This window comes from Desmodus rotundus, chromosome 6, assembly GCF_022682495.2.
Source record: "Desmodus rotundus isolate HL8 chromosome 6, HLdesRot8A.1, whole genome shotgun sequence".
Lineage (NCBI taxonomy): Eukaryota > Metazoa > Chordata > Mammalia > Chiroptera > Phyllostomidae > Desmodus > Desmodus rotundus.
Window position 1 is genome coordinate 50,386,667 of NC_071392.1, and position 25,761 is coordinate 50,412,427.

General features: G+C 35.0%; 1 protein-coding gene across 2 annotated transcripts in view; it reads right to left on the bottom strand.

Annotated features, from left to right (window-relative positions):
* Positions 1-2,022: 2,022 nt before the first annotated feature.
* The window catches only part of PNPLA8 (patatin like phospholipase domain containing 8), a 54,839-nt gene continuing 31,100 nt past the window's right edge, over positions 2,023-25,761 (bottom strand). For both annotated transcript variants that reach the window (XM_024558389.3, XM_024558395.3), the window contains exons 7-10: positions 20,254-20,311; positions 18,004-18,198; positions 6,527-6,722; positions 2,023-3,077 (exon numbers count right to left, since the gene is read on the bottom strand). In XM_024558389.3, coding sequence (XP_024414157.2) covers positions 2,803-3,077; positions 6,527-6,722; positions 18,004-18,198; positions 20,254-20,311 — 724 coding nt within the window. In that variant the 3' untranslated portion in view covers positions 2,023-2,802. The remainder of the gene's footprint in view (positions 3,078-6,526; positions 6,723-18,003; positions 18,199-20,253; positions 20,312-25,761) is intronic.

Sequence of the window (25,761 nt, forward strand, 5' to 3'; positions counted from 1 at the left end):
TGCTTCTGGGGTCCCTCAGCACCTTCCCAGCGACTTGGCCCAACCCACCCTAGTACAATACTTTGTAGTTTAAGAAAGAAACTATTCCCAGAGTACAACTTAGGGCAAAAGTAGGTTTACAGTTGTCTGTATGGAAAATAATACAATTGATAAATACAAAAATAAACTGTTTCACATACAACTATAAACCTACTTTTGCTCCACCCTGTATATTTTATTGCTATTCAAGAGGGAAATAATCAGCTAAGCAAAAACAAGGGACAGAGTTAACTTCATGATAGGTACATATATGCAAAATGCATCAAATACCACTTTATTGTGCATAAAATTTGGCTTAATACAAAGAATACTCAAAAATATTCTCATTTCCAATTATTTGTATTTTTCTTACATTTACAAGTTTTTCTAGTTGCATATGAATATGAGATATTCATTGTCCAAAAGGATTATTTTACATTTTTAGAAATAATTGGTACCTTCACATTTGCCTATACTGCATCTAGAAGTGATTCAGATAGTAAAAGTTAATGTTTTTAATCATATTACTAGCACCAATACCTGTGAAATATTCAAAACTGTTAGAATTTTTTCTAGAGCATAACAGGTTAGGTAAAATTGAGCTTTGAACTCTAAGAGTCCTAGCTACTTCAGTAATTAGCAGCTTTATAAGGGAAAAGGGGAGACAGGTGTCAGTAGCTACTGGGGGAAGGGAAACTAAAAAGGACCCCCTCCATCCAACTACCAAAACAAAGCTGTAAGATCCTCCTCTATCTCCTCAGACTACAGACTGACTTTTCATGACTTTCTTCCCCACTCTGAAGATTCTTTTGGTATCTGCTTTCTCCTGAATGAAATGCAGTTTGGGAGGGGAAAAGTGCACAGTGTAATTATAGCCCAGGCCAGGCTACCTCCAACCCCCAGGGGAAACCCCAGACAGACCATAGGCCTCTACGGACAATCTATCTGAGGTACTATTTGTATTAAGGAGTAGTATCTGCAGCAAGGAGGGAGCTGAAGTATCCCCAGCATGCCGTTTATTATACTGATGAGCATTTTGAGACGTCCAAGAAGGCCTAGCAACAAAACAATTTTTATTCTCTCTATATAATTAATTTTATTGATTATGCTATTACAGTTGTTCTGATTTTTCCCCCTTAGCCCCCTCTCCACCCAGCATCCCCCACTCCCCCAAGCAATGCCCTCACCATGGTTCATGTTATCGGGTCATGCGTGTAAGTTCTTTGGCTACTCCATTTCCTATACCGTACTTTACATTCCGATGGCTATTCTGTAATTGCCCATCTATACTTCTTATTCTCTATATTTTTTTTACATAACTGATGAGTTGGAGAATTTATTACATTTTATTTCTAAAATACTCTTCTTTACTTCTTAAAAAAAACATATTTTACCTGGGTAGTACTGAAAATTCATTTTCACATCTCTTTCTGTCTTTTCCCTGTACATTTACAGATTAGTTTTTAGGTTGCTACAAAGAAAAGCAAATAATATTTTACTATTTTAGAGCTAGCTTTCCTAATTTTACAAATGAAATATCTGAAACTCAGAAAGGTTTCTGCCCTCCTTCAGGTCACAAATAGGACTCTGCAGTCCAGCTGGGATTAGCATTCAGACTCTCAGCTCCCCTCGGCACTCACTGAATCGCGTCACACTCTGTAAGTCAGCGTTGCAAAGAAGCAATGTGACAATCTGGGCAACGGAAGTTGTTAGCTTTAGTTTATATGTACAAAGCAAAGGGCACTTACCTTTTTTGATTTTTTTCACAAATCTAAACATGATTAACAAGGCAGATAGATAATCCAACAGAGATAAATTTGGCTGGCATAAACAATGATTTGAGTTGGTATATGTTATTAATTTCTGTGAAATACAGACAGTTAAAGGAGTTAATATGGCAAAACAAGCCCAACATTTTTTAGTGCATACCACTGTTAACCGGTATATTCAAATGCTACAAAGAGATGGGGAGCTACGTTACAAACAATAGACAATCTTAAAACATTAGCCTTTTAACAATAAATTATTTCAATACTTTATTCTTGTTGTTGATAGGGATATTTTCTCAGTAAATTCAAATAATTAATTTTATAACAGTAAATAATAAGCTAGCACTAGAAAAGTTAACATACAGAATTATCTTGAAATTTTAAGGGCAGAAAGTGATTGGAATCTCTCCTATGATTTTTAATCAAACAATGTTGAAATAAACAAGTTTGAATAGAAAACTGTTTATGATTTTTTCATATTTCCAATGTAAAAGTCCTTTGACAAAGAAAATTCCAACTTTCTATACGTTTAAATGATATTACAGCAAAAGGCAACATTTGGATTGCAGAATGTAGCTGATAAAAACATGTGATATAAATTTAAGTAATTAGCTTTTCCACATAGAAGAAAATCAATGATCAAGTAAATTCAACATGATTATGGTGACTACAGAAAAAAAATCAAGTATATTTTTCAGTTCTTGCTTGGCACATATATTAATAAATTTTCAAACATCAAACAATATAACACCAATATTTACTACAACCAACTAACACAATAAGATAATTCCTAAAGCACAGTTAATTATTAACACCATAAAAACCTAATTTCCTTATATAGTCTGAAACCAAGTATACCCCCTGTGCTGTGCAAGCTGGTCCAAGCCACATCTTCGGGATCCCCAAGAATTCATAAATATTTCAAAGTTAACTGACGTTGAACTCCACGATTCCTCACTGAATTCAGTGGATCTTCGGAACAGGCCTTCATTATGGGAATATACACACACACTCATCACAATTTTGAAAAGAATGGAAGGCCTTCATACATGTCAGTTTTTAGTTTTATCCAATCATTAATTTTCTGCAGAGTTGTTTTTTCTTGACTTAATATTTTTGCAAGTTTTTTCATTTTTTCTTCATTTCTTTCTATGTATCTCAACCCTTCCAACTGCAGCTGATCCAGCTTTTCATTTCGACTTTCATCTAGAGGTATATTTTCACACATTACAGGATTGAATCTAAAATAGGTGTCAGGAGGTAACAGACCATCAAGCATTACATGGACTTCTGTTAAAAGAGAATAGGGTGGTTAAGAAAACAGTTATTCTTCTGCAGTGATCTAATGTTCTTTTTTAAAAGTTATCTTCTTTCAGAGAAAATTACAAAACCTTGCTTATTTCATCATTCCAGCTAATTAACAGTAGAAAATAAATCCATAATAATAAATATAACTATAGTAAAATTCATCTCCCAGAATGCTTTATATAGTTCTGTTAAGTTAGGATACTTGATCCAATATTCTCTTCTCTCTGTTTTTGGTCACACTGTTAGCCACTGCTGAAATGCCTTTCCAATCTCCTATTTTTGTTCTTAGTTTTCTGGGATCATGTTTGTTGAGACATAATTTACAGACAATAAAACTTACCCATTTTACCAATATAATTTGACAAGGTTTGACAAATGTACACACTCATATGTAACCACAATAATAATCATGACATAGAACATTTCCTTCATCCCCAAAAGTTCCTTCAGGCCTCTTTATAGTTGGTCTCCCCTTACCTCTGCCTCTTCTAGAATTTCACATGAACAGAATCATAGGGATGTAAGTCCTTCTATGTCTAGCTGCCTTTACTTAACAAAAGGCTTTTAAAATTTATCTATGTTTAGCATGTTTAAATAGTTCCTTCCTTTTTATTGCTGACTAGTATTCTATTGTACAATTTAGCATAATTTGTTCTCTCTAGTTATTTCTCTTCAGTTTTTAGATACTAGAAATAATCCTCCTATAAACATTTACACCCAAGTATTTTTGCAGATAAATGATTCCATTTCTCTAGGGTAAATACCAGGGGATGAAACTGGTAAAGTATGTTTATCTTTTTAAGAACTACAACACTGTTTTCCAAAAAGCTATACCATTTTGCATTCCAACCATTAGTACACCAGAGTTCCCACTGCTTCATATCTTTGCCAAAACTTAGTATTGTCAGTCTTAAATTTAGCCATTAAGAGGATGTGCAGTGGAATCTTGGGGCTCTAATTTTCATTTCACTAATAACTAATGATGTTGAGAAGTCTTTTGGGTACTTATTAATCATCTGTACATCTTCTTCATGGAGTGTCTGTCCAAATATTTTGCATTTTTTTTTTACTGAATTTCTTGTTTTCTTCTTTATATATTCTTTATAGATATAGGAATTTTCTATATATTTTGGGTATGACTGTATATTTCTGGCAATGGATCAGATATATGGTTTTACTAATACTTTATTTCAGCGTGTAGCTTGTCTGTTCATTATTAGAAGTATCTTTGAGCCCTGGCTGGTGTGGCTCAGTGGACTGGGTGCAGGCCTGTGAACCCAAGGGTCATCAGTTTCATTCCCAGTCAGGGCACATGCCTGAGTTTCCGGCCAAGTCCCCAGCAGGGGGAGTGCAAGAGGCAACCACACACTGATATTTCCCTGTCTTTCTCCGACCCTTCCCCTCTCTAAAAATAAAGCAATAAAATCTTAAAAAAAGAAAAAGAAGTATCTTTGAAAGAGCAAAATTTGTAATTTGATGAAATCTAATTTATTTTCTTTTGGTTCATGTTTTTTGTGTTATATTTAAAAAATTTTACCTAGCACAGGCCATTAATATTTTCTCCTAGGAGAATATTAATATTCTTCTAGGAAGTTTTACAGTTGTAGCTGTTATATTTAGGTTCATAATCCATTCAAGTTAATTTTTATATATGTAATGAAGGGACAAAGTTCAATCTTTTTTGAATACAGCTATCTAGTTGTTCCAGTACAATTTGTTGAAAATTTCCTTTTCTCAGAAACCTTTTGGGCTTACATGTATAGATGAACTTCTGTACTCTCTATTACATACCACTGATCTATGTCTATCTTTATGCAAATAACATAGTCCCTTGCTTTCTGTACTTCGGTCTTGAAATCAGAGGGTTTAGGTCCTCCAACTGTTCTTTTTCAAAACTGTCTTGGCTATTTTAGATCCTTTGCACAGACATATAAATTCTCATTAACTAGAGTGAAATAAGTATAGAATGGCAGCATTTCACGTTTCTTGAAAATCTGAAGTGAGCTCATCATAGGGTTTGCACAAGGTATGTGTTTAATACGAAACTACATAATTTAAAGTTATCTTTTTCTCAGTAGATTGCTTACAGTAAGAAGAATATTTTATTGATTTGACAACAAAATTTCACATAGTGAAAAAACCAGTATGCATGTCAGCCTTTCTTGGGATATCACTGAATAGATGAAAGTCCTGCGTGGGTTATTAAGGTCCTTATGCAGGCAAATGAGTTAGCTAATAACATGTTAATAAGAAAAAGTGAGATTCAGAAGCGAGGGGCTAAGTGGTAACAATTCTTTTCAAAAATTTAATAATTGATTTCACATAGGATTTAAAAATAAAAGAGTAAAATAAGGATATCTAGATCTCAAGGCCCAAACTAGAAATTCAGCAAATATTGACTGTCTACTAAGTGCCAGACACTAAAGTCAACATATTCAACTGGATAAATTCCTGCCTTCCATTCTTGTAGGATAGAGAGATAACAGGCAATTAAACAAGCAAATATGTAACATATATCCAAATGAGATAAATGCTCTAGGAGGTTGAAAATAAGAAAGAAACAGGATAAGGTGTTAGAGAGAGATGATGAGGGGGCAGGAAAGTAGTCAAGAGAGGTCTCTAAGAAAATGATATCTGAGCAGTGACTTGAATAAAATTAGGGAATGAATCAAGCATGTATCTTGGAAAGGCCTTATAGGAAGAGAATACAGCAAATGTAGTGGTCCTGAGGCAGGAGACTTCTTAGCAAGTTTGAAGAAAAGTAAAAATTAAAGTGCAGGTGGACATATTTACAAAAGACACATTTTGTGGGGAAAGGAGAGGAGGAGGAGATGTAGTCAAAAGCTGGGTTTTACAGGGCCTGGTAAATTTCAGTGAATGAGACTTCTGGATTTGGTTCTAAGTGTCATGGGAAGCCTGGAGGGTTTTGAGCAGGGCAAAAGACATGATTTATGTTTTTTAAAAATTCACTTCAGCTTTCATATGAAAACTAGATTACAGGAGCATCAAGGGCAAAAGAACTTATTCTAATTCCAGTTTGCCTCCATATTACTAAATAATCTAATGCTGTAAGTATTCTAATTTTCTCACTGTTGTGTGTGTATTTGGACCAACCTGACTCCTTTTCTTTTACTAGTTTCTTAAATGGCTTAAAAGTCTCCAACCAAGCCTTTGTGCTAACCCAGCTATAGATTACTTCTCCAACTCTAAATAGGCAAAGGCCTAACTCCCACATGGAGAAGAGTCTCTATTCTAGGGTCCCTTAGAAGAAATAAGTGGGGAGAAATAAAAACAATAGAAGACTTACTACCATGTGCTTCCTAAGCCTACAATACAGACATTAACACATACTCTTTTGCAGTAAGCAGCAGCATATTCTACAAAAGCTGAATTCTAGAAGTTAAAGTGCTCTAATGTAGCAAACAACTAACCTTCCGTATCTGTAGCACTGTTGATAACATTAGATAGTTTCGTTTTCAAGCTTGTGTATGTCATGGTGTTTCTCACATCACTCTCATAACGTCCAGTGCCCAGGGACACTATACACTCTAATGGGACGTCTGGCCAAAGACATTTACACTCATGCATTGCTAATGCTGAAGGATTATTCAGAAGCAAACCTCCATCCTGCAAAGTATAAGAAAACATAAGACAAAACTCTTAAAAGTAAAATTCTATTTTACAAATACGAAAACAAAAAATTGTAAATAGTTTAAAACTTACAGGGAAAGCTGGACTATATAATAAATTCAACAACATATTATTTAATAACAAAAGGTTTCTTTAAAGCACCCTGACTGGTAAGGCTCAGTTGGTTGGGCATCATCCGCAAAGGGAAAGGTCACTGATTCTACCCCCGCTCAGGGCACATGCCTGGGTTGCGGGTTTGATCCCTGGACGGGCGCATATGAGAGGCAACCAATTGATGTTCCTCTCTTACATCAGTGTTTCTCTTTTCTTTCTCCTCCCTCCCGTCTCTATAAAAAAAATAAAATACAAAGAAAATCTTACAAAAATAACATACCATTAAAAAAAGCTTTTTAAAAAACTTTTAAATCTTTTACTGTTATTCCGTTAGTTGTCCCCATTCCGCCCCATTACTTTCCCCTGCCCAGCCCACCCCCCACCTCCACACTCAATCCTTCTTGTTGTTCTTGTCCATGGGTCCTTTATACATGTTCCTTGACTTGACCCTTCCACTTCTTTCCTCTTATTCCACCCCCCCTTACCCCCCAACTCTGTTCACTGTCAATTTCCATGTTTCTGGTTCTATTTTGCTCATTTGTTTGTTTTGTTGGTTAGTTCTACTTACAGGTGAGATCATATGGTATTTGTCTTTCACCACCTGGCTTATTTCACTTAGCATAATGCCCTCCAGTTCCATCCATGCTGTCCCAAAGGGTAGGAGCTCCTTCTTTCTTTCTGCTGTATAGTATTCCATTATGTAAAGTACCATAGTTTTTTGATCCACTCCTTTACTGATGGGCACTTAGGTCGCTTCCAGCACTTGGGTATTATAAATTGTGCTGCTATGAACATTGGGGTGCATAGGTCCTTTCGAATTGGTGTTTCAGGATTCTTAGGGTATAATCCCAGCAGTGGAATTGCTGGGCCAAAAGAAAGTTCCGTTTTTAGTTTTTTGAGAAACTTCCATACTGTTTTCCACAGTGGCCGCACCAGTCTGTGTACTAGGTGCAGCCAACAGTGTACTAGGGTTCCCTTTTCTCCACAACCTCTCCAGCACTTGTTTGTTGATTTGTTTATGATGGTTATTCTGACCGATGTGAAGTGGTATCTCATTGTGGTTTTAATTTTTAAAAAAAGGTCCTTTAAAAGTGAATTTATCTTATATATTATGGCTACAAAAAGTCATGTAAAAACTCACTGGCCTCACTGGCCTTATTAAGCTTTCCTTTCTTACTATGAAGGTTCTGTGAACTTCTTGGATTGCTTTATCCATTTTGCTCAAAACTACTGAAATAAATTGAATTACTTTCTAAAGATACATTATCCTTTGCTTAGTGGTTAATATGGTACAATTTCAAACCATCACATTGATTATAATGCACACATAACCTAAACAAAGCAGGCAAACTTTATATTTCTAGGCATTTATCAATAATCAATATTATTTTGAAGAATTGAAAAGGAAAAAAGGGTAAAATATGCTGATAGAGTACTATTAAAATGTAGTAGAATAAGAGTGTAAAACCAATATACAACTTGGTTTTATTGTCCACTCAATTTTGAAAAGCTATGAACTGCTAGAAAATTACTCCTTCCAATAAGCGCAAATCTCTCTCTGTAACTTTTACCTATTAATTGTAGATTTTGCAAGTACGCCGAATTGGTTGTCTAATCCTACCATCTAGTCACTTTTGAATTACTTGCAGTTTCTGAATGAGCCACATTCTCCTGCCTTCACGTCTTTGTTCATGTTGTCATCTCAAAATGCTCTGTCCTCTTCTTTGCTCAACTAACTCCCATTAATTCTTGAAACTGTGGCCCAAGAGTCATCTATTCTATTAAGAATATGGTCCAAAAGTCATCTATTCTATGAAGAACCTAACTGAAATTATACTAATATACTGAGTAGAAACCAATCTATTTCTTCTGGAAGATAAGACATTACTGAATTCAATACCAGTACATGAAAAATGAATTTTGAAATAATTTCTTCCACAACGATAAGAAGAGAAATATAACCTTAAATTGTCATGCAATAATGCAATACATATTTTAAAGGAAGGTACTGCCATCATAGTAACTCATACATTCTTGGGCAAAGACATACAATGACGTAAATTTTTTTGTGAAATACTTTTTTTTTCCTTCAAAATTCCTTTTTAATGTCCTAGTACAGTAAAATTATGGTAATCTAGAATGCTTGGCAAATGAACTGATTTGCATAGCAGGGTTTTCCTTAGAGCGGAGAGTGTATGTGTGTGTATTTAAAAATTAAACTTTTGCCCTGGCTGGTGTGGCTCAGTGGATTGAATGCCAGCCTGTGAACCAGAGGGTGGCCAGTTCAATTCCCAATCAAGGCACATGCCCAGGTTGTTGCGGGGCCCCAGTAGGGGATGCGCAGAGGCAACCAAACATTGATGTTTCTATCCCTCCCTTCCCCTCTGTCTAAAAATAAAATAAATAAAATCTTTAAAATTAAACTTTTACTGAAATGCCATACACTTTTTAAAAAATATAATGTTACTTAAATTTTTCTTGAGGATTCAGGATTGTAGGGAAAACACAGATTAGGAATATTGATATTTGTAATTCTAAATTCAGCTCTTGTACTCATTAGCTCATTGGTTGAGGCATCATACTTTAAAAAAAATAAAGTTTGACTAGATAATTTCTAAAGTCCATTCCAGTTCCAAAATTTTATGATTAGATATTGTTTTGATTATAGATACATGTACAACTTTAAATGAGCTCAACAGCAACTTATTTCAGTACTGGCACTAGAACTTTAACAAGTTTTCCTTTCAAATAATCTGCGAGTTTCTAATAAAGGTAAAAAGAACATGCAGCAACCCAACCTCTATAAAGAGGTAATCATTTGCCTGTATTTTTACAAAATTAGTTTATCAAAGGATCAAAGAAACTTCTCCCAAGTGGTTTCCTTTCCTTGTGAAAAATCATCTACCCTAAACTTCCACCACTGTCAGTATTAGTGGTCTCTAGCTTAAGGCCCCATTAAAAACATGCAGGACTTTGCTCTGCTAATGAAATGCACTACTGTTACTAAAATGTGTTACAGACTGTGAAGGAGAAGCACTCCTAACCTCTTGTGTACTTATATTCAGTTATTTTAGGAGGGGTCATATTTATTTCACAAATCATTGGTAATGATAACTCTTCATTTTAAACATTACCAAAACAACTCTCAAAAACAGGTATCTCAAATAACAGCCTGGTTCAACTAGTCGAGATTACACTGGATGGCAGCAATATAGAAATGTTCCAAAACAGAACCACACTTTCCAGAGAAAGTTAATTGGCTCTATAGTTAAGGAATACCCAATGGGAGGTTAATGGTCCTTTATCATGGAATATGTCATTCATCCCCAACATGCAGCTTTATGATGCCTTTGGGATGATTAACAAGAACACACAGGGCTGTGTGGACTCTCAGAAAAGCTGTTTTATCACATGTTCTCAGTGCTGGCTCTGCCATTTTAGAATGGGTTGTTTGCTGCCACTTCAAATCTACTCTCTACCTTCCTGAGCTGGCAACCTCCTCCACTCTAACTGCATCTCTTCAAACGAATGTCTTGTTTCCACATTTGTGACTTTCAGGAGAAAAGACTATCCTTTTAAAAGAAATCTCTTGTCAACAGGGGCACATTTATTCACAGGACCACCATATTTCAGGTCTTTGGCTCTTTTCCTAAATGTCCCTTTGTGGCTGAGATGTGCTTAAGTTGAGATTGTCTCTGAAACCTAGAAATGATAGAAAGATGGCCTGTGAATGACCCAGGTCTGGGACAGGAGAAAAATGGTGGGAGTGGGGGAAGGCTGGGTTCACCTTATTTATCCCCCCAAGTGGCAGCAGGTGTGCTAAGAAAAGTGAAACCTTCCTCCTTTCTTTAGGCTCAGGAAGAAGGAAATGTGTACCAGGAGCACAATGACAAAAAAGCAACACACATGCTAGCATTGTACTTACCTTTATTACAGACTCAATAGGCCCAATTTTCAGTGTAAATTTTAGTAAGATAGCTAAATGCTATAGTAATAGTTGAATCTTTCCTAAACTCACAGAATGGCAGAGAATATGCACAAAATATCAGAATCCTAAACTAAACTTATCAAAGTGCAAGTTCAGATTGTAAGAAGTAAGCCTTCTCTGACCAAGTAGATTGTTTCAGTTCATTCATTAAAAACTTAAAAGTCCACCTACTCTACGACAGACCAAAAAGCGTGACCGCTGTGTGTGCTGTTTGAAGCAAATGAACTGAGACTGTACCTGCTAGAACCAATCAGTATGGTGAGTGGGACAAGTTTTTAGTGCACTAGGCTCACTTTCCTTCATGTTCTTTAAACACTGCTATTCCACTACACCACCATTTCCCCAGTATTGTTGTCACCTACAAACCTCTAATCACTCCTCCTATTCAACAAGTCAGTCAAGTCAGCACGTGGCTCACAGACTTACTTGCTAGCCCATGTGCAAAGGGCAGAAATCCTTTATATCACCCAACATGACTTCACATCTTTACAATACCTTGGATTATCAGTCCCATAATCCTCTTATCCACAGAAACTATTCTCCCTACTCTCTAAGGTCACACATTAGCTTTTGTTACCAAAATAAATGGAATCACACAGCACATAGTCTTTTAAGTCTGGTTTCTTTCACCTAGAGAATGCTTCTAAGATCCATCCATGTAATTCATACCTTTTTATGGTTGAGTAATAGTTAATTATTCAAATTATTGAAATGTAACAGTTTATCCATTCACCAGCTGAAAAAAACTACTTTTAAATTTAGCTATCTTTTGAAAGTCATGAATTGGCTGGGAACCTATATTGTTTACCTTTGTAAATATCTACTTAGTTTCCTTAAATGGAGATAATAATAATTAAGTTATTTTCTAGAGGTTTTCTCAGGTCAAATTTAATCCTTTTAACTTTTTGCTTTGTTTTCAATTAATAGTACATTAGAATGATACCCATCCCATAATAGAGGTAACATTTGATTGCTAATTCAGCAAAAGTTATCTTTTTTTATTCAACTATTTTTATCTTAAATTCTATAGTTATACTCTGCATAACTTCTAATCATCTGGTATATTAAATGAAACACTTTTATATCTATTATGAAGATTAAGAAGACAAAAAGGGGAGAAAAGAAGAGACAAAGAAGGTTTAGCAAGAATTGGTAATAAGAAGATCAATCCCAAATCAAAAAGTTGCCATGCCTCAGAGTAAATTCCTGTTCTTTACACTTTACCTGCTTTCCCTCCAAAAAGTGCTGAAGTGAAGATTTTGGTACTCACTCTTACTCTAGTGGCGAGGCTTAGCACCCCTTCAACTCTGCCTACAGTTAGTTAGCCTACTTTTGTCAGATGCCTCTCCTATCACTAAGTCATTAGGCAAATGTTATATTTATGGTATTTTATTTAGTCTTTCCATTCCTTTAAATAGTCAAATTCACATTTATTTATTTATTGTGTACTTGGCATTTGCCAGGCACATTGGTAGGTGCCGAGGTAAAAAAGACTTCAAAAACAAACTGACTGAATAATTTCAGAGAAATATGCAGGATTACATTCTGTCTACAGTACATTGTGCATGTACTTAATGGCCTAAATTTCAGGCACTTTTTATTACTTTCAAAGCATATTTAATCTTTTCAAATCATAAATCAGAGCACCTATCAGAAAATAACCAATGGACAATATAAATGTCTCCTAATCATATCATCGTTTTTCTTTTTAGGTTTTTTTAAGTTTGTTTTTTATCATGGTAAAATATATACATAACATAAAATTGGCCTTTTAAACCATTTTCATAATTCAGTGGCATTAATTACATTCAAAATATTTTACAACAACTACCACTACCTATTTCCAAAAAGTTATCTACCCTAAACAGAAACTCTGTAACTATTACACAATCACTCCCCATGCTGTCCTCCCCCTCTGGTTCTATCCTAATCAATTATTCATTCTTTACACATCAATTCAGAACAAAACATCTTTGTAAAGCTAATCATGACAGAAGAAATCGTATCTTCTACACTACTTCTTAAGCCTGAACTAATTTTTATTATTGAATTTATCATCTCATTCTATAACTGTATTTATATTCTTCTAGCTTGAGAGTAGAATCCAGGAAATACAAACAATATGCTAGCACTTATTAAAAACCTTTATATTTCTCATGGCTGACACAGCGCCTACCACTGAGTAAGTGCTCACTACATTTTTGTCCAGTCATAACAAAAATTAATAGTTGTGACCTGGCATATGTACAATTTGGCAGGTGCTAGGCAGGTTCTCTGCTAAAAACACTCTTTACCTAGAATATTTTTATGAATTATCATAATTCCCTTTAGGTTAATGCATTCTGAGTTCTGAACATAACCTTTTAAAATGTAAATAAGGCCTAAAAAATATTGTTTGAGACTGTCATCAAAATCCCTAATGCAAACAATTTATCAGACTTTTTCTCTAAAGACAGGGAATAAAAGGGTTATATCTAAATTCATCAAATTGTATACATAGTATCTGTGCAGTTTTTTCGGGGGGAGAGAGAGAAGTAGAGAGAGGAGAGAAGAGAGGAATAATTTTGTGTAAAAAGTACTATTTCAAGATAAATATGATGCTAGTTGGGCAGGGAAGTGAGAATACATTAGAAACTACTCAAAAATACTTCTTCCCACTTTATAATGCGAACCAAGAGAAAGAAAATACCCACTAAGAAGGGTTCTCAGTAGTTTAATTGGATTCAAAAAAAAACACAAAAAAACAAAAAAACAAAACCAGAGCCTACCAGCCATTTCCCCATAAGGGCTTTTCATACAAATCACACTTCAGGGAGAATCCTGCATTAAATTGCCTGCTTGAAGCACTGAACTGCCTGCCTGCGCTGGGTTCCTGCCATGTGAGCCAGCCCTTAAAAGGGAGTTACTGGAATATTACTTTAACCAGTAAGACTGAGGCTTTCCCAATCCAAAATTGGAGCTGTGCACCTATATCCCCCATCAGCATTTTCACCAACCAATCAGAGCAGCTTTATTTTGACCTATCAGGACAGTGCTTTTTGGACCAATCACACTGGGGGGATTTGGAGTCCTTATTTGCTTGAGGGTAGACCAATCAGGCGTGAAGGGTGGGGACTTCTATATAAGTCAGCTCCCTTCTGGCTTTGAGAGCACACTTTCCCTTTCCACCACAGACTAAGGGCTGTGTCCCAGACTGTAGCTGAAACACCAAAGACATCTTGCCAGATCAGAGCAGAGAAGAGCAGACAGCGAGGAGCAGGGCATAGCAGGCCTGAGTGGACTGAACAGAAGCAGAGCACAGCTGTCTAGCCAAAGAGGGACCTGGCCCTAGCACCTCCCAGCCATGCTATTTCATAGCTGTGCTTCTTCGTAATTGAGCTGCCACACTACTGAGCTGTTCCACAGCCGAGCTGTTCTCAGAGTTGTTCTGTATCATATACCGAACTGTTTGTAATGAATAGTTTTGTGCTTCAATGCACCTCAAATTAGGCATCCCTGTTGATGTTGAATTTATTCCTATGACTATGGATTGACAATAATGTTCTAGGACATGTAATAAACCTATAATATTCTCTTTATAATCAAAGGCAAATGCAATTTGTCTATCTGCTTTGTGTGAAAACATAAATGACTCCACCTTAACCTGCCATCTTGACATCTGGGTAAATGAGGATCCTTGAGCCTCTCGGCTTGCCCCAGGTGACTGATAGAATATGTACACAGAGCTCTGGTCTGATCACAGGATTTCCAGTAGTTCTCTGTCCAGGGCGAGTTGCATTCAACATTGCCTATCTCTTAACTCGTCTATCTCTGGCACCAGAGCTTCCCGGCACCTCATACCTTTGATCATCAGAGCACTCTCATTGCTTCAGAGATATAAGCACATGGTATGAGGGGTGAAGTTGTGGGGATCCATTTCATCTTGTTACTGCCCAGGACTGTGTTTCTGTACATAAGTCCTCTATTAAACTCTTCAACCTACAAGCTGGATTTGTCTGCCCCATTCCCTGGTCCCTTGGCTCCTTCAGCATTTGAGGGCCACTTCTGCACATACAGCTGTCTTCCAAAACACAATCAATTACAGCACTACCTTCAAAAACTGCTGAAATGGAATATTAATCTATAATTTATACTTTCCTGATTCCAAAAGGGATATGAAGTAACTTATACACTAGAACATGTGTCACATAACAATTAAAAGTAGTTTTAAAAATGAGACTGGAGACAACTGAGTATCCAAGACCATAGCAGATAAGAGGATTGTAATAAGTACATTTTAGTTTTAAACTTCTTAGCAACTTCTGAAGAACTGAAAAGAAACTTTGCTTAAATGTTTTCTTTGTTTAAGCAATCAAGATCATTCACACCATAGAATATGCTAATCAATCTTTCATAGTATCTTTTGAAGAGAAAAATACCACATTTCTTCTTCAAGTACTAGAAGAGAAGGCAGTAAAGAAAATATTACTTAAGGTTTGTTTGGAGTCCAGATTCCATTTGAATATTCTTATTAAATTCAATGTGCCAATCTTTCTGCAGTCAGTCACTATTTACATAAAAACACATGCTCTGTGCATGTGGTCATATGCTTTACATAAAATTTATAGAAGTTATTTCAACCTAAGTTCAAAGATTATGGTCATCAAAGCAGAAATGGCTAAGCATGAAAAGAAGTATCACTGACCTATCTGAAATCAAAAAGAACCACTAAATTACTTTTGTTACATGTACTCTACAGGGCCAAATTAAACTTTAGAACTACTTCTTAGATAAAAAATAAGAAAAAATGGGAACGTATGGTTTTGAAGTACAGTGACTTATTTGAGACTTTCACTAATATTTGTTATAATGGCAATTTTGTAAGCATGACAACCATCTTTGTTTTTAACTTTATTTTTATTATTGACACTATTACAATTACCTCTATTCACCCCTACCTTTGTCCACTGCCACACAGCCTCTACCCCTGTCTCCTTCCCTCAGGGCATCAACATACTTGTCAGTGTCTATGGGTTAAGCGTATGTTTTTTGTCTAATCTTTTCACCTTAAGATGGCTGCATAACAACCATCTTAAAGTTATAAAAATTAACTACTATTTTTGAATGCACTGTTACTTCATCATTTATGACATGGTAAGAATAAGTCGTTAAAAACAGCAAGCTACATATTAAAATAAAAATTTTATTTTGACCAATAAGGCCTGAAATCAATGTGAGAAAAACTCCATAGCTTCTGCCTTGAGGGGATGGAAGAGAGAAAGGTGACAAGGGGAAGTGTCTTATATAATTCAACAATGACTGATTTGACAGAGAAATAGAATTGACTCCAAAGACAAAAGAAATCCTACTTTAATCTCTTAACTACAAAGATAGAAAGAAAATGAGAGCTAACAGTCACATTTAAAAATATATTTAATATACATTTAAATATATATATTAAAATATTAAAAATATGCTATATTAATAGAAAAAATAAAATTGATAAAAATGTTATAACATTGACACATAAATTAAGAGTATATAGTTGATATGTAGTTTATATAGAAGATCTATGTATGATGTTCTGAATAACATCTGAAAATTCTGTCAAAATTTTAGTTTATTTTTCTCAACATATATCTGAATACCAAATAAAGAGAGCATACTGTACTTCAGTGACTAAAGAGGAAAGCTAAAGCTATTGATTACCTCAAATGGGACTAACTTTAAGTGGGATATTATATACAAAATTTAGCATGTATAAAATATATAAATTTTAGCAATATCAGCTCAAAACCTTTATTGCTTTTAATACTTAATATAAGTTATGACTTAAGATTTCCATACGAAGTGGGAAACACTTTTGACAGAGGAAAAAAATTTATAAGGAAATAAGTCTATATAACAGAAAAGGAATGAATTACCAGAAATATTCAATTTTATATATCATTTAGCCATAAATTTTTAGTGTAATTACAGAAAGCATCCTGTCACTTAACAGCTCATCCTAGTCCAGTCACTTAACCTTTCTAAAGATTCAAATTTATTTGTAAAATGGAAATAACTCTATCTACCTCATAAGCAGTGATGATTAACTGAGATAATGCATACAAAGGACTATATAGTATCTAGCGCACAGGTAACTGAAGTGTTTACTATTACTTTAGTATATCCTCTCATTCAAAACATGACCACCAAATGTAAAGCAGAACATAGGGGATATAGTCAATAATACATTTCTATGGTGTCAGATGGGTACTAGACTTATCAGGGGGATCACTTTTTAAGTTATATAAATGTCTATAAATAAATTACTAGATTGCTATGTTGTACAACTGAAACTAATATAATATTCGATGTCAACAATAACTGAAAAAAAGTGTTTTAAGTGACCACCCAAACTGTCAAACAGATTGTGTTTTGCACTTCCAGGGACTGTGTTTCATTTTTAATTTTTGTCACATTTGGAAAGCCAATCATTACCGTAATTGGCTATCAATCATGTTATGGAAAATACAAAGAATCTTTCCTAAAATATGCTCTTTAAGCCAGAAGGCTTGTTAATTTAAAGAAAGACAGACAATAACAACAAAAAATCTTGTACTGTACATCTCCTACCACATGGAGACATGACGAAGAAAGTCTCCTGGGCTGATCTACTCTAGGTTCAGTGACATTTAATAAGTGCTGATTCTTTTTAATCAGGTAACGTTTTCTTTTTAAACCCTTGCCTGAGGATATGTTTACTGACTTTAGAGAGTGAGGAAGGGGGAGGGAGAGAGAAAGAAACATCAATGTGAGAGAGAACATTGATTGGTCACCTCCCATACACATTCTGACTAGGGATCCAACTAGCAACTTGGATATGCGCGCTGACAGGGAATCAAACCCACTTTTTGGTGTATGGCACAGGGGTGTCCAACCCGCGGCCCATGGGCCGCATGTAGCCCAGGATGGCTATGAATGCAGCCCAACACCAAATTGTAAATTTATTTAAAACCTCTTTTTTGCTCATCAGTTTCCGTTAGTGTTTGTGTATTTAATGTGTGGCCCAAGACAACTCTTCTTCTTCCAGTGTGTCCCAGGGACACCAAAAGGTCGGACACCCCTGGCATGAGATGACTCTCCAACCAACTGAGCCACCTGGCTAAAGCAATCGTGTAAAGTTTTAAAAGATAGGCCATAGACTCAACTTACCTGATGGAGATCATTTCCCAATGCATACTCTGCAAAGTAGCCTGGAGCAGCAGATGAGGCTCTAATGGCCTGCCACATTTTGTACTGACAGCCTCCCAAATAGTGAGAGTTGACTCCAGGAAAATGACCGTAGTTTCTGAACACAAAAGCTTTTGGTGTTATCCCTCTGTTTACTATGGTACTTACTGCAGCCACCTAGTAAATTAAAAAGTGAACAATACCCACTGTAAGCAGCAATATTTGGGATTTATAAAATTAAATATTTTTTAGTAGTATGAATTAAAACCTGCAAGTCTACCCATCAAGATAAGTGTAAAAATAACTATCACATTAAGCAATGCAAACCCAATCTTTTTAAATAGGTATTTCTTTATAAAGAAGTAGATACAAAGACTGAGATAATTTTGAGAAATACAAAAGGTATTTTTGACTACATGATTTGACAGCTATTTAAGAAGATATTCAAGAAGGCATACATTTGTAGATCTTTAAATAATAACAGATACAGCAATAGCAGCAACAAATGAAAACTACCTAAGATAAATATACTATTTTCACAATAAAATTTACTAATTAGTTTTGTTCCTATTCTCTTTGAAAACATTATGACTTTAACAACTGAAACTCAGACTACATGAACTCTCAAGACTTTCTGATCATAGTTAGTAACTGGCAACTAGGTAATTATTTTTATTAAAAAAACTAATGTGCACCATCACCCTGGGTCTCAGATTTTATCAACATCAGCTGTATTCATGTACAATAAATATGTATCAATGACCTGAAATATAAAGTTAAACAGTGAAAGGTATTGAGAAGGCCAAAGCTGTTAAGAGTCCTGTGTCAAGCCTGCCAAGGGCCTGTGTGCTTTGCTCTCGTATAAACTAAAGGCCTCAGCCCAAGTTCCTATGAGTGATCCAAGTGTAGCTCTAGGTGACTATGGATAAAAGTTGGCCATATATTATAATACAGAAGATCTCTCTATCTATTGGTATACACACAGACTGAACTAAGAAACATGGGTGACTGTTCCATTTATCATGTGTGAATTACTATTCGAGGTGGCTAAAGCTCCCCCACACCCACTCTATTCTTTATTATTTAAAGTCGGCAACTCCCATGATTTAAAAATAAAGAAGCAGCCCTGATGATTCAGGGGAACAAACATGAGGTATACAGTGCATCCAAGGGTCTTCTCCAAAAGAATATATGTCTCTCAGTATCATGGCTTCTAAGGCCCTGCTTGGTCTGATCCACCTACCACTCCAGCCTCATTTCACAAGTTGTCCTTGGATCTGTAGGCTCTAGTCTTCAGGAACTCCTCCAGTTCCTGACTATCTCCAGAATTCCTCCTGCAGAGGTCATTCCCTTTGCCAGGCATACTCCTACTCATCAGCCTTCACACTGAGATCTCAAATCTCATTTCCTTGTAGTAGCCTTCCCTCAAGTCCCTGAGAATACATGCTTTCAGAGAACTGTTTTTAATGCTGCGTAAAACTTATTTCAGGGAAACTTTATTTCATTTGTGTGATTATTTGATTAATAATTCCATGTCTGCATTTACGCACTAAGGTATCCAAGGAGCCTAGCACAATTCTGGTACATTGGGTACATAATTAACCTAAAGAATCAATGAAAATATAAATAAACAAGGGTGAAAGACCAATAGAGGGAGCAATATTTGTTTTCATGGTTATAGCTTGTTATCCAAAAATAAATACAAGCTGCATGGAATTCCTAGGCACAGAAATCCTATTCCTTAATCAAATAACAAGTATTATCAAAGAACATAGAACTTGAGCAATATTCAGTACATTGTGTTTCAAACAAAATAAAGAAAGAGAAGCCAGGCTGAGACTTATTCTAGTAACAATAACATTTTTAACATTAGGATTCCTTGTGTATATTAATCATATATATATATATATATATATATATATATATGAGGCATACAGAATTTCTAGGAGAGAAAATGCCACAATTTTTCTTAATCACTGGATTTAACTCTTATGATAATTCTTCCTTATTTTTAGTCTCAGTCTTTCATGTTCTTAAACGTTTATTTTACTTTTACTACATATAGAAAAGGTCTAACGATCACATATTTTCATAGAATGACTCAATATATAAGGAATCAATATAATCTATTAAAAGTTTCCTAGAATTTTTTCCTTTAATAAAGGGCCTTCAATATAAGTATTTTCACCTCACCTTCAACTCTTAACTAGGTGTTATATACTCTAAACTTACCTTAGGACATGTGGGGTTTCTTGCTGTTTCAATCATTAGTGAAGATCCCATTCTATCCCTTTATTAAAGGAGAAGAAATAAATTATATCAAAATTATTTTATCTCCTAATATCAGGGAACATACACTATGCAATTATTATTTGCCCATGGCTTTGTCAAAGTGCTATGAGGGACCAAATTAAAAACAAAAAGTATAAGACTCTCCTCTAGTAGGCTTATCATCCAATCAAGGCACATGAAACAGTATGTGATTATTTATTAATCTCTGATTCAAACTACAGGTAACTATGGTTCTGAGCGGGGGCAGGGAATTATATAGGCCGCAGTATCTGGGAAAGAAATATAGAGGTGTAGCTTGAAAAGGACACCAAAACATGGCAACATAACACATTCAAAGTCAGGACATAAACAGCAAAGGCACAGGTGCAGAATAAATGTGTTGTTTGCAGGGTCCTTCTGAGAGGATAAAGGAGCTGCGTGGAGATAATACTGCAGAATGGGTAAGCTAGTTACAGAGCAATCCAGATCAAGGACATTTAGACTTTAAACTTGTATTAGTAATACAAAGCCAATGTCACCACCATCCCCCAAAATGTTTTTTAAGTCATCTGAACTGGCGTTTGAACTACTGTAACATTACAGAAATTGTCTTTGGGCAGCAATTTGTAAAATTCCATGATGGGAATTTTATTTCAGTGTAGACTTTTTCCTGACTTAAAATTATCCCTTTTCCCCTGTATTGAATATAAAGACTATGCTTTTTACCAACTTGCTTCAATAAGAAAAAACATTTTTCAAATGACATTTTTTTCAAATAATACTCCTGTTTCTCAACTATAATGTTAGTGGATTCACATAAGGGTAGTATTGACAGATTTTGTGGTCTACCCTTCACAATCATTCAAAACTATTAATGTAAAGTACTTTCTAAAACAGACAAAATCTTTGTCTTTCCCAACCTGACCCATGTTTCTTCTGCAAAAGATCAATGCAATTTTATTCTTCTACAGATTTTTCACTTTATCTTTTCATAGAACTCCTGCTGTAAGATTGGGGCAGAGACCCTTGGGAGCATGCTGCTTTCACACTTTAAGCAAAGTTCACATTTACTTTTTCTTTAAACTTTGATTTTATTAACAGAACCAAAATGTGTTAGTGAATTAAGTTGTAAATTCAAAGAGAAAGTCAGGAACACTGCTTATTTCAGAGAGATATCAAAATATTTTTTAAAAATCTCAATATTTCTAGATTCTGCTGATGCTATAATTAAAAGTATCCCTAAAATAATACAGAATCATTTTCACGGGAACAAACACCTATAAAAATGCTCTCAAGAAACAATGAGAAAAAAAAGATGACAAAAAAGTCCAGGGAGTAGGTATGGTAGATTATGATAATAATGGCCCCCCATGAATACACTTCCTGATACCCATATACCTGTACATAGTTCCTTCCCACCTAGACCCTGGGTTCGAGGGGCTATGGTCAGTGGGACATTGGCAAACATGCCGTGGCAAAAATCTTTTCATTTCTATCTCTACTGATAATTTTAAACTTGGTCTGTGTTAAAAGTAAAAGTTAAATCATACACTGTAAGGTATACAAGGATTTGTTTTAATTAACCCAATGACAGATTTGATTACTAAGTTTAAACTATTAACTGTTTAACAATTCTAGACTTGTGGCTTTTTTCCTTTGGTTTGTTTTTGCTTTTACTTCTATGCTGCACTAGTTTACCAAGTAGCAACTGCACTGCGCAATACTACAACAAGGACTGGGAAGACTGGTACGGACATTACTGTCTATTACAGTTTCAGTAGTAATTCTCTCTAGTTCTCAGTGATTTAAATGTGACTAAGCCTTCTATACTTTGTCAGAAAAAGGGGGTTTTCCAGGTGACTATTTTAATGTCTATCAAAAAGAATTTATGGTGTGTTACTGTTGATTCACTTTGAATTAAAAAATATATATATTGCAGCAAAATTAAATACATTAGAATAAAATAAAATAAGGCTTGGTAAGTACTTTTGCACTGGGGCTTGCCTTCTTGGAACTCTGAGACCACCATTATGAGGTAAAGTCTAGGGTGAGAGTGACCGTGTGCAGAGAGATCAGCTGTCGCAGCCATCTCAGCTGAGCAGCTGACAGCCCACAGCCACTCTCACCCTGTGAGTGAGTTTAGATAAGAACAGAAGAAACACCCTCAAACCCCAGAAGCATGAGACTAAATAACTGTCATTTTAAAACAACAAGTTTTGGAATGATCTCTTTTGCACCAAAGGTTGAGTGGAAAAGTTGAAAAAGGAAAAAAGAACTGATCACATTTAGAAAGTTTCACAATGATGTGATTAGAAATAAAGAAGCCTTTGGAGGAGCATCAGTGAAATAGCCATAAGCAAACACATGAAAATATTGTAATGAATAATAAAAGGAAAAAAACATTTCATAGCACAGAGGCTGGTTTTAAGGTAAATTTTCAAATATTCATTAAAATCTTTTTACCAGTACTATGATTCTATGATGAGAATACAATTTTTATTTTTTTGAATAGACACAAAAGAAGACCCCAATATAAGCAATGAACAACATTAATGAATGGAAAGATCACTCAACTGGAAAGATGCCATTATTCCAAAAATAACTTCTACATTTCATGTAATTTCAATCAAAATATAAGTAGGGTTAGGGTTAGGGTATAAAAACATGGAAAGAATCAGTGACTAAACAATGAATTTGGACTAAAAATGTTAAAGTCAATAAAAAAACCCAAAAACTTGACCAAGATTCGAATTTAGATAAGAATTTAAAATATGATATATTTGGTGTTTCAAATCAGTGGGGGAAAAAAAAGGAAAAAAGTACTTGATTACACCAAGTACCTACTATAGGTACAGGGATATTTAACACTGGAGGAAAAAATTAAGTCTAACCTCCTTACAATATACATCAAAATAAATTTCAGATGACAAGGATTGTAAACAAAATTAATTAAACCTCAGGACTAGAAAGTAATATAAAGATTTATTTCATTTTAATGCAAAAATACCTTTTTAAACATGAAAGCAAAGTTAAAATAAAAAATGATTTGACTGAAGATTTTAAATTTCTCTAACATTAAAAACTATTGTTAATTAAAAAACACAATCAACATATAAATGATACATATATTTACAATATAGTAAGGAATGCCCTGATATGAAATGAGAACATTTATGCCCTTAAAATACACCAAAATATAAATATATATAACTATATATAAAAAATAAAAGACAAAAAATTGTTACAATTTATCAAAGTGATACAAATTTGAAACATCAGTTTAAAAATCTCTCAAACTGATGGTTTTAAAATTAAAATGTTTGGTGAAATGGAAATACAAATTGATGCTGTTGGGTGAATAAACTGGGTCAAATGTTTTGAAGAACAATTCATATATATATTCATGTACATTTATATATATATATATAGAACTCTCGCAAATATCTCATAATTTTTTTTAAATGTATTATTTCTGTCCCAAAAGTTCACACTAGAAATTTACCTTAAAGATATAATCCAAGATTTAAGTACAGATATAGGATGTCCATTTACTTTAAACTGTAAATATTTTTTAAGTATCCTTCTTTTCCAATAGGGAATTTGTTAAATGAAAACAAGTAGCACATCCATAAAGGACAGTAAAAAACCATTAAAAGTTCCTCAGCAAACAATGATGTAGGATATCATTCATAATAAATGCTAAGGTAAAAACACAAGATCAAAATTACAGGTTCATTATCACCTCAATTTTGTGACGGGTATTCTCAGAACCCCATACATATACACTTATTTATCTATAAAAAAATTCTATAAAAAAAAAAACAACCCCCCATACATCACCATGTCAATAGTATCATTATACATTATTATCAATGTTTTCTTTATATGCTCAATATTTCCTATATGATTACTTTAAAAATTATTTTATTGTTGTTCAATTACAGTTGTTTGCATTGTCTCCCCACCACTGCCGCCCTAGCCCACCTCCCTCCCCTGATTCCACCCCCACCCTGGTATTATCTATGTGTCCTTTACAGTAGTTCCTGAAAACCCTTCCCTGCATTGTCCACTCTGCCCTCCCCTCTGGTTTTCATTAGATTGTTCTTAATTTCAATATCTCTGGTTATAATTAATTTGCTTCTTTCTTTTGTTTATTATGTTCCAGTTAAACGTGAGATCATATGGTATTTGTCCCTCACCGTCAGGTTTTTGCATAAACTCTCCAGTTCCATCCATGCTGTTGCAAAGGACAGGAGCTCCTTCTTTCTTTCTGTACTGTAGTATTCCATTGTGCACATGTGCCATAGTTTTTCTTATCCACTTAATTACTGATGGGCACTTAGGTTGCTTCCAGTACTTGGCTATTGTAAATTGTGCTGCTATGAACATTGGGGTGCATAGGTTCTTTTGGACTGGTGTTTCAGGGTTATTAGGATATAATCCCAGCAGTGGAATTGCTGGGTCAAAAGGCAGTTGCATTTTTAGTTTTGAGGAAATTCCATACTGTTTTCCACAGTGGACGCACCAGTCTGCATTCCCACCAACAGTGCATTCACGATCCCTTTCCTCTACATCCTCTCCAACACTTGTTTGTTGATTTGTTTATGATAGTAATTCTCACCAGTGTGAAGTGGGACTGCATTGTGGTTTTAAGTGCATCTCTCTGATAGCTAATGAGCTGAGCATCTTTTCATATGTCCCTGGGCCCTCTGTATGTCCTCCTTGGAGAAGTGTCTGTTCAAGTCCTTTGCCCATTTTTTAATTGGGTTGTTTGTCTTCCTGGAGTGCAGTTGTGTAAGTTCTTTAAATCTTGGAAATGAAATCCTTGTCCAAGGTATCATGGGCAAATACATTTCCCCATAATGTTGGTTCTCTTTTCATTTTAATGCTCTTTACTTTGGCCATGCAGAAGCTTTTTATTTTGATGAGGTCCCATTTGTTCATTCTTTCCTTTATGTCCCTTGCTTTAGGGGACATGTCTGTGAGGATGTTGCTGCATGGAATGTCTGAGATTTTCCTGCCAATGTTTTCCTCTAGGACTTTTATGGTGTTGCAACTTATATTTAAGTCTTTTCTCCACCTTGAATTTATTTTTCTGTATGGCGTAAGTTGGTGATAGAGTTTCATTTTTTTGCACATAGCTGTCCAGATCTCCCAACACCATTTGTTGAAGAGGCTATTTTTGCTCCATTTTATGCTCCTGACTCCTTTGTCAAATATGAATTGACCATAAAGACTTGGGTTTATTTCTGGGCTCTCTGTTCTGTTCCATTGGTCTATGCGCCTGTTTTTATGCCAGGACCAGGCTGTTCTAATTACAGTGGCCTTGTAATACAGTTGGATATCAGGTATTGTGATCCCTCCTGCTTTGTTCTTCTTTCTCAAAATTGCTGCAGCTATACGGGGACGTTTATGGTTCCATATAAATTTCTGAAATGTTTGTTCTATATCTGTGAAATATGTCATGGG